Below are 18,232 nucleotides of genomic sequence, written 5' to 3'. Positions count from 1 at the left end.
CAGCGCGAGGTCGGCGTCTATGTAGCTACCGCAACGTCATCCCGAGGACCACGACGAACGCTGAGCCGACCGACGCCACCTTTCGACAAGCAGGGTTACTACTGACGAAAAATTCTCCAGATCCAGTCTGACGCCTGGGGGTAATTCTAAGGTAAGGAATCTACTGGTAGAGAATATCTAGCCGCAGAGGCCTTACTTTTGAATTTGAAAGAACAAAGGGTATGCTGTTCCTAATTAAAACTAAAGCACAAGGAAAACCGGTTTTGCATTGTCAAGTAAAATACAAAGAGAGGGAATCATCCCGGCTGGGATTCATCATAGGACTGCTCCTTGTCAGGTAGGCACTGCAATACCCGACGGGCTCCCCATACCATGACACATTAGCACTTCATCATCTACACTGCTTAGGCCCCTCACCCCCACAGCACCTAAACTGCTTTTGGGGGAAAAAAATCTGCTAAAGAGCCCCTCATATGGAGCCCATTGGGTATTGCAGCTCTGACCAGACGAGGAGCAGCCCTATGATGAAGCATGTCACCCAGCTGGGTGTGTGAGGGCCCTAAATTACAAAAGGATGAATTCCCATCTTTGTATTTTCCTTAACCACGCAAAAACTGTTTTCCTTGTGCTTTAGTTTTAATTAGGAACAGCATACCCTTTGTTCTTTCATGGACTCCGGGCATGTATGCTGAACCGGTCAAAAAAGCGCACAGTCCCTCCTTTGTGAGTTACTTTTGAATCTCCCCGACGACAGGCTGGATCTGGAAAACTTTACTGAGCAATACCGCTTGCGCCCAACGTCGGGTAGCTTCATTCGGCTCCCGGTGACGTCAGCAGCAGCGTCGGCTATGACATCGCAGTGCCTATATAGGCGCCGTCGGCTAAGACATCGCAGTGCCTATATAGGCGCCACCCAAGCGCGCGGACGTCAGTCCTTTCGTATTTTCCAAGCCAGAATCGCAGAGCTACGAAGTAACGGACGTAGTTGTGTGCAAAAACCAGGGCTCTGAAAGGGGCAACCCTAGTCCTACTAAATCAGTCTGCAAAGCGGGGAGGCATGGGTGGGGTAAGGGCAAGCAACTTGTTCCTCCGATTCATAGGTAAGGAATCTGCAGCTTGAAGTCTGACACCCGAGCCATATACCTGCAGTGGGTTGCAGACTGAAGACAGACTGAACAGTCTTGCAGGAATGAACAGGCAAAGTGCCCGTCCCTGAGCACTTGACCATCAAGACAATGTTTTGTGAACATGTGCAATGATGCCCATGTTGCCGCCTGACAGATGCCTTGGACTGGGAAACCCAGAGCCAAGGCGGTTGTCGCAGCCTTTCCCCTGGTGGAGTGGGCCCTTAATCCCTCAGGGGGCTGCTTCTTCGACAAGGCGAGAGATGGTCCCTTTTCTGCACTGCCCTTCCCTTCTTCGCTCCCACATACCCCACAAAGAGTTAGTCATCCACCAGGAACTTGTTTGGTCATGGTAGAACGCTCTTTTGGTTCCAGTTGGTGGAAACGCTCCTCTTCCTTAGAGGGATGTGGGGAGCGAAGAGGTAGGCAAAGTAATGGACTCACCCAGATGGAATGGAGTCACAACCTTTGGCAAAAAAGATGCCCTGGTGCGAAGTACCACCTTGTCCGGAAGGGACATACGATAAGGAGGCGAGCTGGATAATGCCTGCAACTCACTCACCCTCCAGGCCGATGTAATCGCCACCAAGCCGGCCGTTTTGATCATCAACAGCCAGAGGGGACAATTGTGCAAAGGCTCCAAAAGGGAGCACACATCAGGTAAGGGAGGGCCAACTTAACGTCCCACTGTGGCGTAACAAGGGTGTGGGAGGAAACAAGTGAGCCAGCCTTTTTAGAAATCTATTTACAATAGGAGACTTGGAGGGAGCCGGTCTAGCAGCTGCAAAAAAGCAGACAGAGCAGAAAGGTAACCCTTGAGAGTTCCCAAGGCAGAGCCCTTCTGGGCAAGGGTTAGAATGAATAAAAGGACAGTAGAAAGAAGCATAAAGAGGGTCAATAGACCCATCTGTACAGTATAAAAACATTTCAAGTGTATACCGTTTTAGTGGCCGCCAGACCAACATTACAGACTTCGGGAGGAAGGTCAAAAGCTATCAACCGTCGCTGCTTAATCTCCATGCATGGAGGTGCAGAGTTCAGGTTCGGGTGGAGAACCCTCCCGAAGGCAGCCTGATCTGGAGGATCGACACTTGTGCTCAGAAGCTCTGGATACCAGACTCTCCTCACCCAGTCAGATGCCACAAGAATGACTTGGGCTTTGTTGCTCCTGATCTTCAGAACCCTGGGCAGGAGTGTTATGGGCGGAAAGGCGTACAACAGGCCTGAGCTCCACTCACGAGGCACGTTGCTGAGCCATAGCCGCCTTGGAAACTCCAGCATGCAGTACCGCTGACAGGGCGCCCCTTCTTCGGAGGCGAACAAATCTAACCAAGGTTCTGCCCACTGTTTAAAGAGACCCTGAAGGCACAGACGGCTGAGATCATCAGCACTGGTGTTCAGAGAACCTGCCAGGTGTTGAACCACCAGGGATATGCCCTGCTATTCCAGCCATGTCCAGAGACGCATGGTCACTCTACAAAGAGTCCACAATCCCACCCCGCCCTGCTTGTTGCAGTACCACATGGCGGTGGTGTTGTCAATGAACACCTGCACTAGCTTCCACTTGACAGAGAAGAAATGCTTTCAATGCCAACCGAATTGCTTGGAGCTCCAACAAATTTATGTGGAGTCCCGCCTCTGCCGAAGACCAGTGACCCCTGACCTCCACCTCTCTCATGTGGCCGCCCCATCCCAGAAAGGACGCATCCACCATGACTGAAATCTGGTTGGGGAAGGGAGAGCGGTCTGCCCCAGACCCAATCGCAGAGCCCGCATACACCACCTTGTGTGTCTTCCCAACAGGATGTCTTGAGATCCAACAGCCTCAGTCAACCTCACTGAAATCCTAGAGAGGCTGAAATATCAGAATCATAATCTGAATATCCTGGGCTCGCTTCTTGGGAAGATAAGCCCGAAACTGCACTGTGTCGAGGACAGCTTTGATGAAAGGGATCGCCTGAGAAGGAGTGAGGTGTGACTTCGGCACATTATGGAGAACCTGTGAATGCAGGAGATTCGCTGTAGTCTAACGGTGGGAGACAACTGCCTGGGGCGAAGACACTTAACAGCCAGTCATCAAAGTAGGGGAAGACTGACTCCCCTAACCTGTGCAGATGAGCTGCAACCACAGCCATCACCTTGGTGAACACCCAAGGGGCACTAGTAAGACTGAAGGGGAGCACGGTAAACTGATGGTGCTCGCGGCGTACCTTGAACCACAGGGAACGCGGTGGCTCGGCAGGATGGGAATATGGAAACACGCATCCTGCTGGTCCAACGCTACCATCCAGTCTCCGTGGTCTAGGACAGACAAGACCAGAGCCGAGCCAAAATGATCATTTTGAATTTCTCTTTTGGGGAAGCTTGACAGTCCGAAGATCCAAAATGGGCCGAAGCCCCTGGTTGTTCTTCAGACTCAATAAATAGTGGGAAACAGCCAATGCCTACTTCTGAAGCAAGGAACCTTTCTATAGGTCTTTTGGCCAAAAGAGCTGTTACTTCCTCTTGGAGCAACTTCAAATTATCCTCCACCAGCCATTCCTGCCTTGTCCGTGTAGGAGAAGGAAGAGTATAGACCCCCTGGACGATCTGCACGACCCACTTGTCTTACTGATCGCCAGCAGGGGAGATGACAAATTCTCCCACCCACTGGAGTAGTGTGGTTTTGCAGAATCAGCCTAGGAGTGCTTGGATGCTGCAACTGCCGGGGGAAGTGTGGTAGACGACTGCTGGCCTCCATTCAGACGACAGAATGTTCGGCGTCCACACAGCTTGGGTAGTCTGAGCGTGACGTGGATAGTATTGGGCTGACGTGGCTGGAAACCCCTTCCGTTGCCATGAAAGGAAGCCTGCCACGTGGAATGGTGGAGAGGCCCAAGGATCTGCCCGTAGCTTGAGGGTCCTTGAACCTGACCAGGGCAGGGTCTGCCTTTCCCCTAAAAAGACAGGTTCCATCAAAGGGCATGTCCATAAAATTGGCTTGGACATCCCCTGAGAAGCCAGTTGTACGAAGCAAGGCTTGGCGTCTCAAGGCCACCGTCATTGAAATCAACCTGCCTAGCAAATCTGTTGTATCTAATCCACACCATATGGCGAACGTTGCTGCATCCCGCCAGTCCATGACAGCTTGTGAGAGCATAGCTCAGGCCTCCTACGGACTTGTGGCAGCACCTGCACAACAGTCTCCCAAAGAGTGGGAGAAACTGCCCAATAAGCACGCAGTATTCACAGACTACAATGCCATACTGGACTCATTTGGATAATTAGTCTTCTTCCAGCCTTTAAGATTCCCTATCCGGAGGGGCTGAAAGGAATGCGCCTTAGGACGTAGAAGCCTGCACACCACCAAATTTTCAGGTGTGGGGAGTGGGTGAAGAGTTGGCTGAGGAACTTTGGGTCACCAGGAGCTAAGCGATGGCGGCGTGCAATCGTTCTAGTCACAGGTGCCCCTATGCTAGGTTTGGACCGGGTTCCTAGAAAGAAGTCCATAAGTGCCCCATTAAAGGGCACTAGGCGTTCAGAAGTGGAAGCCCCAGGCTGAAGCAACTCGGTCAGGAGATAAGCCCTGGCCTGCCCTCAGGGCAGCTCCAGTCCTAGGACCTCAGCTGCCCTCTAAACCACCATGGCATAGCACTGTAGGCAGAGAGAGCATGCCAGTGTCTGGGGAAGTACACAGACCATTGGCCTCCAAGTTCCCCATAGCAGTCCATGGTCTCCTCAGACATCCTGGTTCTCAAGATGGAGGGTCTCCAGAATCCTCCCATTCCTCTCCTGAGCCCAGCAAGTCCACAAACTGCTCAGGCAACAACCTAGAACCCCTGGGTTCAGTCGAAATCACCGTCGCTTGACGCCATTCCTGCTCTGTCGAGGAGGATGGGGCTTGCGCCACCAATGGGCATTGGCGACGTCGTAGGCACAGACTTCGGATTCAACACCAGGGAAGGTTGCATTGGCACAACTGATATCAATCCAGAGTCTGATACCTGAGGCCCGGCCGGATCAGTGTGTCGAACCTGAAGGGGGCCAAACCGACCCCGCGGGGCCAATGGGGTCGTTCTGCTCAAATACGCGGCGCATGGCCTTGTAAAACTCCAATTGAGTGGGAGTGGCTCCGGGTCCCGTAAAGGGTGGGAGGCACGAAGTCCACTCAGGCTCCAGTTCTGCAGAACGGATGCCGGTGGAGGTAAGTAGAAGTCAGGTTGGCCTTCTTGTGCCTCTTCCCTGAGTGTCCAGAAGACCTCGAAAGGGAGAAAGAGAACTTTAGGCTCCGTGAGCGGTCTGGTGGCCTCTATTTGAACAGGACTGTGACCCTCCTTGGAGTCTCGCTGGACTGTGTCGACTGCCGGGCCACAAGCGACTTCATTGCTCACTCCCTCAAGGTCTACCGGCCATCGCCCAACGACTTCGAATCATGGTCACGTTCAAGACACCACAGACCTAAGCGGGGGGGCAAAGAATCGGTGACCGACATCATAAATGGAACAAGTCCAGCATGATTTGTTACCTGTTTCTCGAAGACGTCCCTCGCACACAAAGTAGATTCCCAAAATTTCAAGTCGAGAAAAAGCCTGCCAAAAAGGGGCAGAGGGGTAGCTCTTCCCGGATCGGTGCTTAACTGGCGCAGAAGAACAAGTTACTTACCTTCAGTAACGCTTTTTCTGGTAGATACAATATCTGCCTGTGGATTCCTCACCTTGTGAATATCCCCTTGCGCCAGCAACATTCGGAAATTCTTTTCGTAGCTTCGTGCCGACGTGGACGTCAGAGGCACGGCACCGCTCGCGACTTCGCTGACGTCACCGACGCCTATAATAGGCCCACGCCGGCGTGATGACATCAGTTCCGCCCATTTTTCCGTGCCTTCGAGGCACACGGACGGACCAATGACAGTAGACATATACGCAGTACCAATATCAAAATAGCACACAGTGTGAAGCAAATGCAACAAAACATTTGAAATAAACAAATACATAATAGAAACTCTGGCACAGAAGAGTGGACAACGGGGAGGCGGGTGGGTCAGTGAGGAATCCACAGGCAGATGATACATCTGCCGTGTGGATTCCTCACCTTGTGAATAGAGTCCCACAGCGGTCCCCACTCCCGGAGGAGGGTGTCCACTCTTCTAAACCAGAAAATCCTGAAGGACAGAGCGCACAAAGTGACCGTTCCCTCCTCACTTCGGAATCCAAGCAGTAATGCTTCGCGAAAGTGTGGAGGGAAGACCAAGTTGCCGCTCTACGAATATCCTCAACAGGCACACCTCTAGCCAATGCTGAGGTCGAAGACTTCGCTCTAGTTGAATGAGCCCTTATACCCTCTGGAGGTTCCTTACCGGCCAAAGAGTAGCAGATCTTAATACAGAGGACGATCCACCTTGACAACGTCCTCTTATGGACCGCCCTTCCTCTTGCAGCCAGCAAAGCCAATGAAGAGCTGGTCATCCAACTGACAGTCTTTAGTCCTGTCCAGGTAAAAAGACACAGCCCTCATGGGGTCCAGACAGTGTAATCTCTCCTCCTCCTTGGAAGGGTGTGGCGGAGGATAAAAAGGAAGGAAGGGTACTGGATTGACCAAGGTGGAAAGGAGTAACCACCTTTGGCAGAAAAGCAGCCCTGGTCCTAAGAACCATTCGATCAGCATGAATGGTCAAGAAAGGGGGCTTGTAACTAAGCTTGAAGCTCACTTACCCTCCTTGCCGAGGTTATCGCAACGAGGAAAACTGTCTTCAGAGTCAAAAGCCTCATAGGACATTTATGAAGAGGCTCAAAGGGAGCACCCATCAGAAAGGTCAAGACAAGATTCAAGTCCCACTGAGGCACAATAAAAGGAGTAGGAGGGAACTTATTTATAAGGCCCTTCAAAAACCTTAAGACAACAGGAGATTTAAATAGAGAGGGCTGGTCAGGCAAACAGAGAAAAGCAGACAGCGCTGAAAGATAGCCCTTCACCGTGGCAACAGCAAGCCCTTGCCGCTCCAGAGAAAGAGCAAACTGAAGAACATCAGATAAATGGGCTCTCAAAGGGTCAATAGATTTCTCCCTGCACCAAGTAACAAATTTTGACCACCTATAAGAATAGATGGACTTAGTGGAGTCACGCCTGGCTGACAAGATGACATCCACCACGTCAGGCGGGAGAGAAAAAGAACTCAGGTTGACCCGTTCAATCTCCAGGCATGAAGGTGTAAGGTCTGGAGGTGGGGGTGTAGAACCTGCCCCTCCATCTGAGAGAGGAGATCTGCCCTGTGAGGGAGACGGAGCGGAGGGTGAGAGGAGAGGTGGAGAAGTTCTGAGTACCACACCCTTCTTGGCCAATCCGGGGCGATCAATATGACTTGGGCCCAGTCTTGGCGAATCTTCCTCAGAACCCGAGGAAACGCGTAAAGGAGTTGCGAGTACCAACTAAACTAAAACGCGTCCCCCAAGGCCCCTTGCATCGGATACTGGAGAATGCAGAATGACAGGCAGTGAGCATTCTCGTGAGTGGCGAATAGGTCCACCCGAGGAGCCCCCCACATCCGAAAGATGTCGTGAACAACCTCCGGGTGAAGCCTCCACTCGTGATCGGCAGAGATCTGCCGACTGAGACTGTCTGCACGAACGTTCTGAACTCCGGCCAGATGATTTGCCATCAGACAAATCTGATGGTCCTGAACCCAGTACCAGAGACGCAGAGCCTCTCTGCAGAGACACTGCGACCCCACTCCTCCCTGCTTGTTGATGTACCACATCGCGGTCGTGTTGTCCGTCAGGACTTGAACCGACAGACCGCGAAGGGAAGGGAAGGGAGGAAGGCCTTGAGTGCCAGACGTATCGCCCGCAACTCTAGGAGGTTGATGTGAAGCACTCTCCTCTGGAGACCAAAGACCCTTGACCTCCAGGTCTCCCAGATGAGCACCCCACCCGAGAGTGGATGCATCAGTTATCACTGTGGCCACAGATGGAAGTTGAAAAGGCTTTCCTTGTGACAGATTGCCTTCCACGCTCCACCAAGACAGATCCGCTGCAGCTTCTCTGGAGATCTTCACTGACTCCCTGAGATCTCCGGTGTGCTGATACCACTGCCTGCGGAGGCACCACTGGAGCGCCCTCATGTGCCAGCGTGCATGATTGACCAACAGAATGCAAGAAGCCATGAGACCGAGCAGGCGAAGAACCTACAGGGCTGGAACGACCGCTCCATTGTAGAACAAAGGAATCATTTCCTGTATGTTGCGAATCCTTTGAGGAGGAGGGAATGCACGACACAGTAGTGTCCAGTACCGCACCTATGAACAGGTTGCGCTGTGAGGGCACCAGGTGAGACTTGGGTACATTTATCGAAAAACCCAACCTGTGCAACAACTGAGTTGTCTCCTGCAGATGATGGAGCACTCAGACGACTCTGCTTTGATCAGCCAGTCGTCCAAATAAGGGACTACAGGAATCCCTGACCTCCTGAGATGTGCCGCCACCACTGCCATCACCTTGGTGAAGACTCGAGGCGCAGTAGTAAGCCCAAACGGAAGGACCGTAAACTGATAGTGCTGCGATCCCACCGTAAAACGGAGATACTTCCTGTGCGACTTCAGGATTGGGATGTGAAAGTACACATCCTGCAAGTCGAGCGACACCATCCAGTCTTCTTCCAGCAGCGCTTGAAGAACCTGTGCAAGAGTGAGCATCTTGAACTTTTCCTGTTTTAGGTTAAGGTTCAAGATCCAGAATTGGCCAAAGCCTGCCATCCTTTTTGAGGATCAGGAAATACCGGGAGTAGCATCCCCGACCCCTTTCCTGCTCTGGAACCACCTCTATCGCACCTTTTCGAAAAAGTGCCAGGACTTCTTCCTGCAGGAGAAGCAGGTGGTCCTCCGATCCGAACAATAACCCTGGCAAGGAGGATAGTTTGGGGGAACTCCCGAAAAGGAAAGGCATACCCATTCTCCACAAGATTGGGTACCCAAAGATATGATGTTATCAATTCCCAATCTTGTAGAAAATGGGTAAGCCGGCCCCCCACTGGGACCACATGATCCGAATGGCGGATCTAGGGCTGCTTTGCTGCGTTGGCAGGGGGTTGGGAAGAAGGAAGCCCGACGGCCCCTAGGACGGGCTTTTTGCCTGCCTCTAAAATTTATACAGCGTATTTTGCTGTTGCTGTGGTTGTTGAGATGGTCTGTAGGAACGAAAGGAAGATCTGCCAAACCCTCTGAAGCGTCTTCCAGTAGTACCCCTGGACTGAAGGCCGAGATTTCGCAGTGGCCCTACGGTCTTTAAAACGTTCCAAGGCAGCATTAGCCTTCTTGCCAAACAAACCTGAGCCATCAAAAGGCAAGTCCATCAAAACAGACTGAACATCTGTAGAGAACTCAGATGTTTTAAGCCACGCGGCTCTCCTAGTGGCAACGGAAGAGCTCATGACCCTCGCCACCGAATCAGCAGTGTCCAGCCCACTCTGAATCACCTGTCTTGCAGCAGCCTGAGTGTCCGATATCACCTCCTGAAAATCCTTTCCATCCTCCTCAGGGATTTTCGGAACCAACTGTTTAACAGAATCCATCAAGGCATGGACATACCGCCCCATCAGACAAGTTGCGTTGGTTGACTTTAACGCCATACTGGCTGAGGAGAAGACCTTCTTGGCAGCTCGATCCTGCTTTCTGGACTCTTTATCCCCAGGAACCTGCGGAAAAGCACCAGCAGACCTCTTCGAGCAGGCAGCCTGCACAACTAAACTCTCAGGCAATGGGTGTGTTGACAAAAATTCAGGGTCACCAGGTGCAACCCTGTACCTTCTCGCCACTGTCCTAGAAACTGCAGGAGCAGATAAAGGCTTCTTCCAAACCTCATAGATGGGTTCAGCTAACGCATCATTAAAAGGCAGCATAGGCTCAATAATAGAGGGTTGAAGAACTTCAGTCAGAAGATTTGGCTTATAATCAGCAGTGGGCAGAGTAATGTTCAACAAATTTGCCGCATTTTTAATAACAGTGTGATAAGGTACCACATCCTTTGAAGGTACATTCGACACAAGCTAAATCCCACTCAGGAGACAGTTCAAGACCACTGGCTTCACCCAGGTCCTCAAAAGGATCTTCAGAATCTTGTAACTCTCCTTCCTCCATATCTGCAGATCAATATTGTTCTTCCTCTAGAAGTCTGAGCTTCTCTCCGTGACCTTTCCTTCCCGATAGAAGTCGAAGGATTCAGAATCGACTCCGACGGGGCCGGCGTCGAACCCGAAGTCGGGTGAGGTAGTTTTACACGAGGTCGAACAGGATCCTGCTTCGGAGTCGTAGGCACCGGTGTCGATGGAACCGGCGTCGACGACACCGGTGGTGTCAGAAAATGCCAATGCGGTGATAGAGCCAGCATAAAAGGCATGAAGGGCGCAGGAGCATAAGCTTGGGGAACACCCAAGTTAAGACATAGGACCCGTGGGACCAACAGGTGCACCAGACAGGTACATCGCCCTAGAATAAACACCAAACATGGCGTTTAGGAAATTGGATGGATCCTGACCTGAAGCCGGAAACTCTGGATAGGGTCCTCCGGGCTGTTCCAGAGGAGGTGGAGTCGACACGACATCGACCTCTTCTTCGAGTCCTGGAACCGGGGTCGGCGAACCCACAGGAACCGGAACCTCGGCCTCACCAGCCCCTCACGCCGAGATAGAGACTTCGAAGTCTTCTTAACTTTCTTATTTTTCAATTTTGCCACGAGGAGTTTAGTCTCCCTTTCTCGTAGAGCCTTTGGGGTCATCTTCTTGCAAAAAAGGCAATCCTCGACGTCATGGTCAGAGCTCAAGCATAAGACGCAGCACTCATGCGGATCAGTAATAGACATTGTCTTGCCACATTCTCCGCAAGCTTTAAAGCCAGTCTTCTTCGACGACATCTCGAAGAAAATAGAAACAGTAATACTAGAACAAGAGTAATTAAGTTACTAGAAAGCTACAGTACGATCCCAGAAAACAGTTAGCGTCGACGACACGGAAAAAAGGGAACTGATATCACGCCGGCGTGGGCCTATTATAGGCGTCGGTGACGTCAGCGGAGTCGCGAGCGGTTCCGTGCCTCTATGACATCCAAGTCCACGTCGGCGCGAAGCTACGAAAAGAATTTCGTAATGTTGCTGGCGCAAGGGGATATTCACAAGGTGAGGAATCCACACGGCAGATGTATCTATCAGAAAGAAAAAACTGACATCTGGAGCCACCCGACGTCACGCGCAAGGTGTTTTGCTCAGCAAAATTTTCCGGATCCAGTATGAAGCCTGGGAAATTCAAAGGTAAGGAATCTGCAGCTAGAGGTCTGTCAGATTGATTTAATAGTCTAAACTTTTTTCCATATACAATACAAATCTAGACATGTACAGGATACACGACTTGCCTCCTAGTTCGTTAACAGCATTTTCATCAGAGCGGGGCCAGGAATGTTTCTCAAATCATGTGCAAGACGATCACTTTTAATAAATACACAACTAGAGCATGAAGTGATACAGTCATCAGTAATCAGCAAATTGTACATTGAAATGGCCACAAACGTTCACACTGACAAAACTACATAGCATACAAACAAGGTTTGGAAATATAGTTTCTGCAAAAATGTGTCATTTGTACATCAAGTAAAGTGTTCTGGTTTGTTTTGCTCTTCTTTAACTCTGTTTGCATCACACTTCATTACCAAAAAATGTGCTCTTGTAATTCCAAATATATTTTGAAATATTTGTAATATTAGTTTACAGGCTATTTAAATGTTATGTACTCCAAAAAAATAACCGACATCTTCAGACAGCTCACTTGACAAAAACCTCAACTCTAATAAGAGAAAAATAAACCTCATTTTCCAAGCAGCAATTAGTTAAAAGAAAAACTGACACTTGACCTCGTTCCTGGAACAGACAGCAAAAGTGTCAAGATTAAATCTTGTTTTTATAGCATCCTTATTGCTCTTTCACTTTCTGAATGAACATAACACCTGTTCCTTTCAAGCCTACCTTTACTCGCCAGATGGGACTAGGAGGTGTTAAATATAGATCGACCTGATATATTTTACTCGCAATTACGAGTGGGCAAGTAGATTGAGGGCAGGGTGCCATTTCTTTGAAGAATCATTTCAGAAAATGTGTTGATGCATCCTAGTATTTCCCCAAAAATATAAATGTAAAAAATCTAGTGTAATCAGTTTCAACAAGATTCTGGGAAACACGAAAACAAACCAGAATTGGCAAAGCCAAAAGGTCTGACATTGCTGGTCAGCCTTTTGGTTGTGTCAGTGCAGGCCTTGTTAATCTCCCATGCGGCATTCTATCCCCTCAGTTTTCTTGCATGTTTTTGTCCCTCCTGCTCCTTGGTATACTTAGGTGAAGCTTCCCACCAAACTGAGACCACTATATTGTATATCTCCGTGTCTAGCAATTGTTTTTACTTTTTTTTATCTAGTTGACATGTATCCTATGTGGACTTGCTCTTTTATGAATCAATGGTCTGTGCTTATACACACTGTACCTGTATTGAAACACCTTGTAAAGCGCTCTGATACTCCTGGGTACAGCCAGCGCTATATAAAACATCTAAAATAAAAATAAATATGTGACGGTTTTACCCTCATATTGTATAGACCGTACAGACTTAATCACTAAACTATGGAGGGATCCCTGTGGCAACCTCATTAAATACTGGTCACCAAAGGTGTGGAGTCTATACTTTTGCTTTCATCATTGATTTTGGGGGGTAATACACACACACAAATATACATACACACTTCTCTTGGAAAGTGTGGGGAGGTAAAAAAAAATTGCAGGAAGGATGTTGAAAAATGATAGAAACTAGAGCATTGCCTATACAATGTGATCATGACCAGGAATGAGATTAGGAAAAGGCGCAAACTGAAATTAATCCCTATGCATTCTCCTACTGTGAAAGATAAATATGCTTTGGTAGGACTGGGGTCTAAGGACCCTTCACGTTACACCTTCCTATAACCTTAAAAGAGAACTTACTGGTATTGCATGGTTTCCAGTTGGTTCCTCCAGTTGACTATCTCCAAAGACTGATCGCTCAGCCCACGCACACATGGCCTCTGCTGTTGGCCCTCTTCCAGGTTCATGTATGGTCGCAGACGGACACCAACCTTTACTCTGGCTGGAGGACTCTTCTTGGGGTGACTTGAAGGCTCCATAACACTAACTCGCTTTGGCATCATGTCGAAAGCCTTTATAAAAAAAAAAAATTGATTTCAATACTCAAATGTATTTATATTTCCAACATAGGTAAATTGCTTCGGAGGTCTCAAATGATTAACATCTCTACAAAGCAGTCTTACTAACTCACACTGAAGTTATGGGCCCAAAATAGGTCTGTCTTATAGCATCTTCATCAGACGCACACTTAGAAGTTTTATTTTCCAGCTATCCTCCGCACTACGCTACCAAACCTGCTGTATCTAGAGCTTCACAAGACTACTGAATGAACCAAGCCAATCCAAATGTAGAATAAAACCAGCATATGCAAGACTAAAGTGTTTGTGTGGTAAGAAAAAGGATAACAAAATGCCTTCAAGCACAATTCGTTTAAGTTGATGAAAACCAGACTTGCCTGGCAAACTGCTACAGGCAAGGTATCCATAAACCCATGCTGTGAGGAGCTGCAGAAAAGCCAATGATAACCATTGTAAACACGAAACACGGGGGGGCGCTAGATCAAAAAAGCTTGGACTTGCTAACAGCAGGCTTTAGTGTTCTGCTGGATGGATCCATGTAGCCCAGGAGTCGCTGGAGCCACCAAACTGTTACTGCCTCAGTCAGAAAGCAGTCCATGGATGGCAACTTTGCTAAACAAGGCCTTGGACAAGCTGGAACCCAGATTTTGAATGATATTAAGCATAATCTTGGTTAGTTCAGAGAAAACAAGATTAAATATAGTTCCACGTTTTGGCGTTGGACAAGGTTCTACTTCCTTTGAGGTCATCTATGTACATATGGTGTGAAACTTCCATTTGAGCTAGGATCTTGGTAAAGACCCGGGAGTGGAACAAAAACAACAACAATGCCTAGTACCATTACATTTGTTCTTTTTACCCTCAAGCTTTACTGAGCACTGCCAGTCAATCCTGGCAACTACCATCACCAAGGCCTAAGTCAGCGCCTTTTAACCTTAGAAGTGTGAGAACTTGCTCAGATTGTATAGGTCGAAGATGCAGCCAAGAGATACTCTTTTTTCCACAAAAAGGACAAAAGGATTTGAATACCACTTCTTTCCTAGTTGCAGATTGGGATAGTTCTCTGTAATGAACTGCCAGCAGAATTTTTGGGATACAGACTAACAGTTGTAGAGCACAGCCCTTCTTCAGTGAAAAAACTGTTGCACCCAAGGTTTCTTTTGGAACCAGTAGTGGTAGCCGTTAATTCTTCTCACCTCACTCCATAGAACTGAGTGAGGGTGCATATAAGGTGTAAAGGAAGCAGTCTTGACCCAATACAGGGCAATACAACTGTTTATTCTTTCCCTGGAAGCAGCTCTGCTTTGGTTGTCGATTCTAATGGATGATGCTCTGGAAAAGTGCCAGGAGTTCTAAGAAAAATTTACTCAAACGCCCAGCACTTTTTTTTGGTTAGGTTTTAAAATGCACTTCTTCACATGCTGAAAGATGGGGCCACTTCTTTTTATTTACCATCATTCAGTACATTACTCTGTGGGGTTGGGGTGGGAGTCTGGAAGTGTGCCTCCCGAATTATACGGTGCCTGCGATAGAACACCTACAAGAGGAGCAAGCTCTGAGCACTACTGGGTCTGAAGTTAGTTTATCGGTTGGTTAATCTATTCACTGATCTCTTACATGTTATCAGATGTCGGCTGGGTACAAGATACCAGTCTGGAGTTCATAGTAAGCAATGCAGAACTTATATAATCTTCTTTATTTGATGGACAAACCATAAAAGCATAAATAAATGATTCACAGAAATACAGTTTAGCTAAAATGGCTCAAATATAATGCAGAACTTACATGCACTTGAATAAGTTCAGATTTGAACTATAAGCATATCTGTAACAAAGGGATCTTTATATCCCAATATAATGAAGTACTACTGAACAATTATGATACACACGTAAATTTAGATGATTGTTTTGTCCTACGTTCAGCACGCCATGCTGGCTTTCTCCAGTGTTTGCCCGCCCCACCACTGTTCCGAGATTGGAGCTTTTAATTAATTTTTTTGCTAGCTGCTGCCCGACATTTCCTTTCCATTATTTGTTACAATCTCCGCGCGGGTGCCACGATTGCATCAAAAGTAAGAAACAGCAAAGCGGTACTTAGGCGTCTGGATTAATAACAATCTGCAGGAAATCTGGACTGCCAACTACAGCAGGGCGGTGGACTGGATTGGGGAACAAGTGAGGCGGTGGGAGACACTTCCCCTCACTCTGGCGGGCCACATTGCTGTAACAAAAGTGATCCTGCCCCAATTACTGTATTTATTCGTTAACATTCCCGTTCCAATTACGGCGCAATTTTTCTAAACACCTTGGATCACTCATGATCGAGTTGGTATGGGGGAGGGGAGTGGGACGGACAGCCTTGGGTTTCTAGGGGATATTCATGCTGCCGCAGGTACTGGGAGCTCCGGACTTCGCTCTTTATGCTTACAGGACCCATGCACAAATTTTTACACTTTTGGGTACATCCCACACCATTTCAGCCACACGTGGCAATTGAAACAGACTGGGTGGCACCACTCCCCTTCGGCACCGCACTCTACCAAACATACAAACGCCCGCGCCACGAAGTAGACAAAACAGAAACCTTACGATTGGCCTGGAATGGTCTATGCAAAAGGGAAACACTGACATTATATGCTCACTCCATGCCACTGGCCAATAACTCGCTGTTCCCACCACTCATGGATGGCAAGGTGCAGGCACACGCGCACTTGCACCATATTCAGACACGTCAGGACCTATACCTAGGGGATAGCTTCTCAACACTACAGGAAATGTGTGGCTCTGCATCCTATTCAGCGCTAGACACGCTGTTAAATTATCAACTATGTGCCTCAGCAGAATCAGCACATTTACAATACTGCCCTGTATCTCACATTCACACCATAACACATAGGGATTTTCCCATAGTCGTGCCAACATCACGCAGAGCATGGGAGGAGCACCTGGGGGTGGACATCACAGACAAGCAGTGGGACTTTGTTGCAGACAGTTGGAGCAACGGTCTCCTAACTACCGCCTAAGGCTCATCCACTTCAAATCTATTCACCGCACTCCTATACAGCTCCATCGGACGGGGCTGAGGCCAGATAAATGCTGGCTGTGCTGCCCCCCCAAACAACCATTCTCCACCTGGCTTGGCAGTGCAGGTCTATCACCAACTTTTTGGTGAAAATACTGCATCATGTCAAGATCATAACTGGGCAGGAGCTGCCTAGCACACCACTGGTGGCGCTGCTGGGGGGTTGAACAAACCATTCCACTACAGTCGAGGAAGCTCACAGCAATGTTACTGCTGCTGGCAAAGAGACAAATGCCCTTGCATTGGGGGGTGCCGCCCCGACCATGAGGGAATAGGTCAAAAATGTCACACTGTAGGGACCAATTGTCTTGCTATTGGGAATTATTACCGGCGCAATCCTGTCCCAAGGACATCTGGGGCCCATTTACAATTTGGCGCTGCGGACGACCGCTTACAACAGGCACAGGGGAACGGACCTCGTTCCGCACTGGGTTACGTTTTGTTACCACTGTCGAGGTTGTAATGCGTTCATGATATGACCTGCATGTCACAGTGTAGTAGGGCGAAACACGGGACTATATTCCATCTTTTGTATTGTCGATGCATCCCAACGTTATATTGTGTATTTTTGTCTCCCTGGCTGGCCGGCTGGCCTGACAGCTAAGTAATGTACTGCACTTGTGTTATTGTTTAATGTCGTTTATACGAAATGCTAATTAAAACAAAAATAAATAAACAGACAAGTGTTTTTCTATTTCTGTACTTTTAATGCAATCGTGTCACCCGCACAGAGTTTGTAACAAAAGTAATTCTGGCAGGCGTCTCGACACGCTAAAAGGCCAGAACTGGCTGAGCGCGCTTCAGTGATCTGAGGGACAGGGGGCATCAGAGTGCGCAAAGTTCCCAATTAAGCACCGACAGCCTCATCTTCGCTTTTCATTTATGATACTTGTCCTACATTTAATACAAGGACTACGAGAGCAGGAATACAAATAAAACAAGCATTTGCAATGTAACAGGTCTCGCGTATGCACAAGTTTGAGCTATTGGCATTGTACACGACAATGCCTTTTACTTATGTTTTGGTTTTTGAAACAAAACGCATTGTCAGTTACAATGCCAATAGCTTACACTTGTGTAAATGCAAGACCCATTGCATTGCAAATGCTTGTTGTTTTAAACTCACCACTTCTGCTTTGATAGTCCACGTGTTTACTGTAATTCCCACGTGTTTTAGTTTACTGTAATTCCCAGAATATCTACTCTTGCATATTCTGACTTCTAGATCTGGGAGCACAGTCTTGTGGATAAAAGGTTTCATCTTTTGAGCCTCTTAGACAAGTGTACACAATGATACTCGCAATGCACACATGACGGGCCTTCAGTTTCTCAAGGGGTGAGCGAGGAGAAGGTAGAAGCATGGGATCCATTTACTAATGGTTAATTTCATGAAGGTTTAGATAATGTGCAGATAACTAACATTAAGAACAATACTAATAAACAGGCTTCCAGGTTACCAGTGATGACTGGTTTTGGTATCAAGTTATTTACCCTATTAGGGGTCAAAGCAATGAAGAACGCATTCATTGGAAGTGTCACGTCTTATGGGGCACTGCCTATAGGAACCACTGGCACTCTTTCAAAATAAATGAATGTGAAGCCAGTACCTAGTTCTAACCCACTGCAGTTCATTTCAAGTATCATTTGCATCAGCCACTTATGGAGTGATGGGCACCATTACACAACAAAGACCAAAACGGGATAACTCCAATCATCCATAGCAGAACGCTTCAATTCCTCTCCCCATGTATTTCCCTGATGACAACCTTCTCCCCGTCATAAACCTGGTGATGCACTTCAAATAGGATATACTTCCACTCATCGC

At 48.2% G+C, this 18,232-nt stretch overlaps 2 protein-coding genes across 2 annotated transcripts in view; one reads left to right on the top strand and one right to left on the bottom strand.

Moving 5' to 3' along the window:
* Window positions 1-18,232, top strand: part of PAGR1 (PAXIP1 associated glutamate rich protein 1) — a 206,110-nt gene that overhangs the window by 150,933 nt on the left and 36,945 nt on the right. The gene's annotated exons all lie outside the window — the stretch shown is intronic.
* KIF22 (kinesin family member 22) overlaps window positions 1-18,232 on the bottom strand; it is a 242,721-nt gene that overhangs the window by 206,417 nt on the left and 18,072 nt on the right. Inside the window, exon 2 of the mRNA XM_078652399.1 lies at window positions 13,109-13,320. Coding sequence (XP_078508525.1) covers window positions 13,109-13,311 — 203 coding nt within the window. The 5' untranslated portion in view covers window positions 13,312-13,320. The remainder of the gene's footprint in view (window positions 1-13,108; window positions 13,321-18,232) is intronic.

Source organism: Lissotriton helveticus, chromosome 7, assembly GCF_964261635.1.
Source record: "Lissotriton helveticus chromosome 7, aLisHel1.1, whole genome shotgun sequence".
NCBI lineage: Eukaryota > Metazoa > Chordata > Amphibia > Caudata > Salamandridae > Lissotriton > Lissotriton helveticus.
The sequence above is the reverse complement of the archived record's forward strand: the minus strand, read 5'-3'. Positions and strand labels throughout refer to the sequence as shown.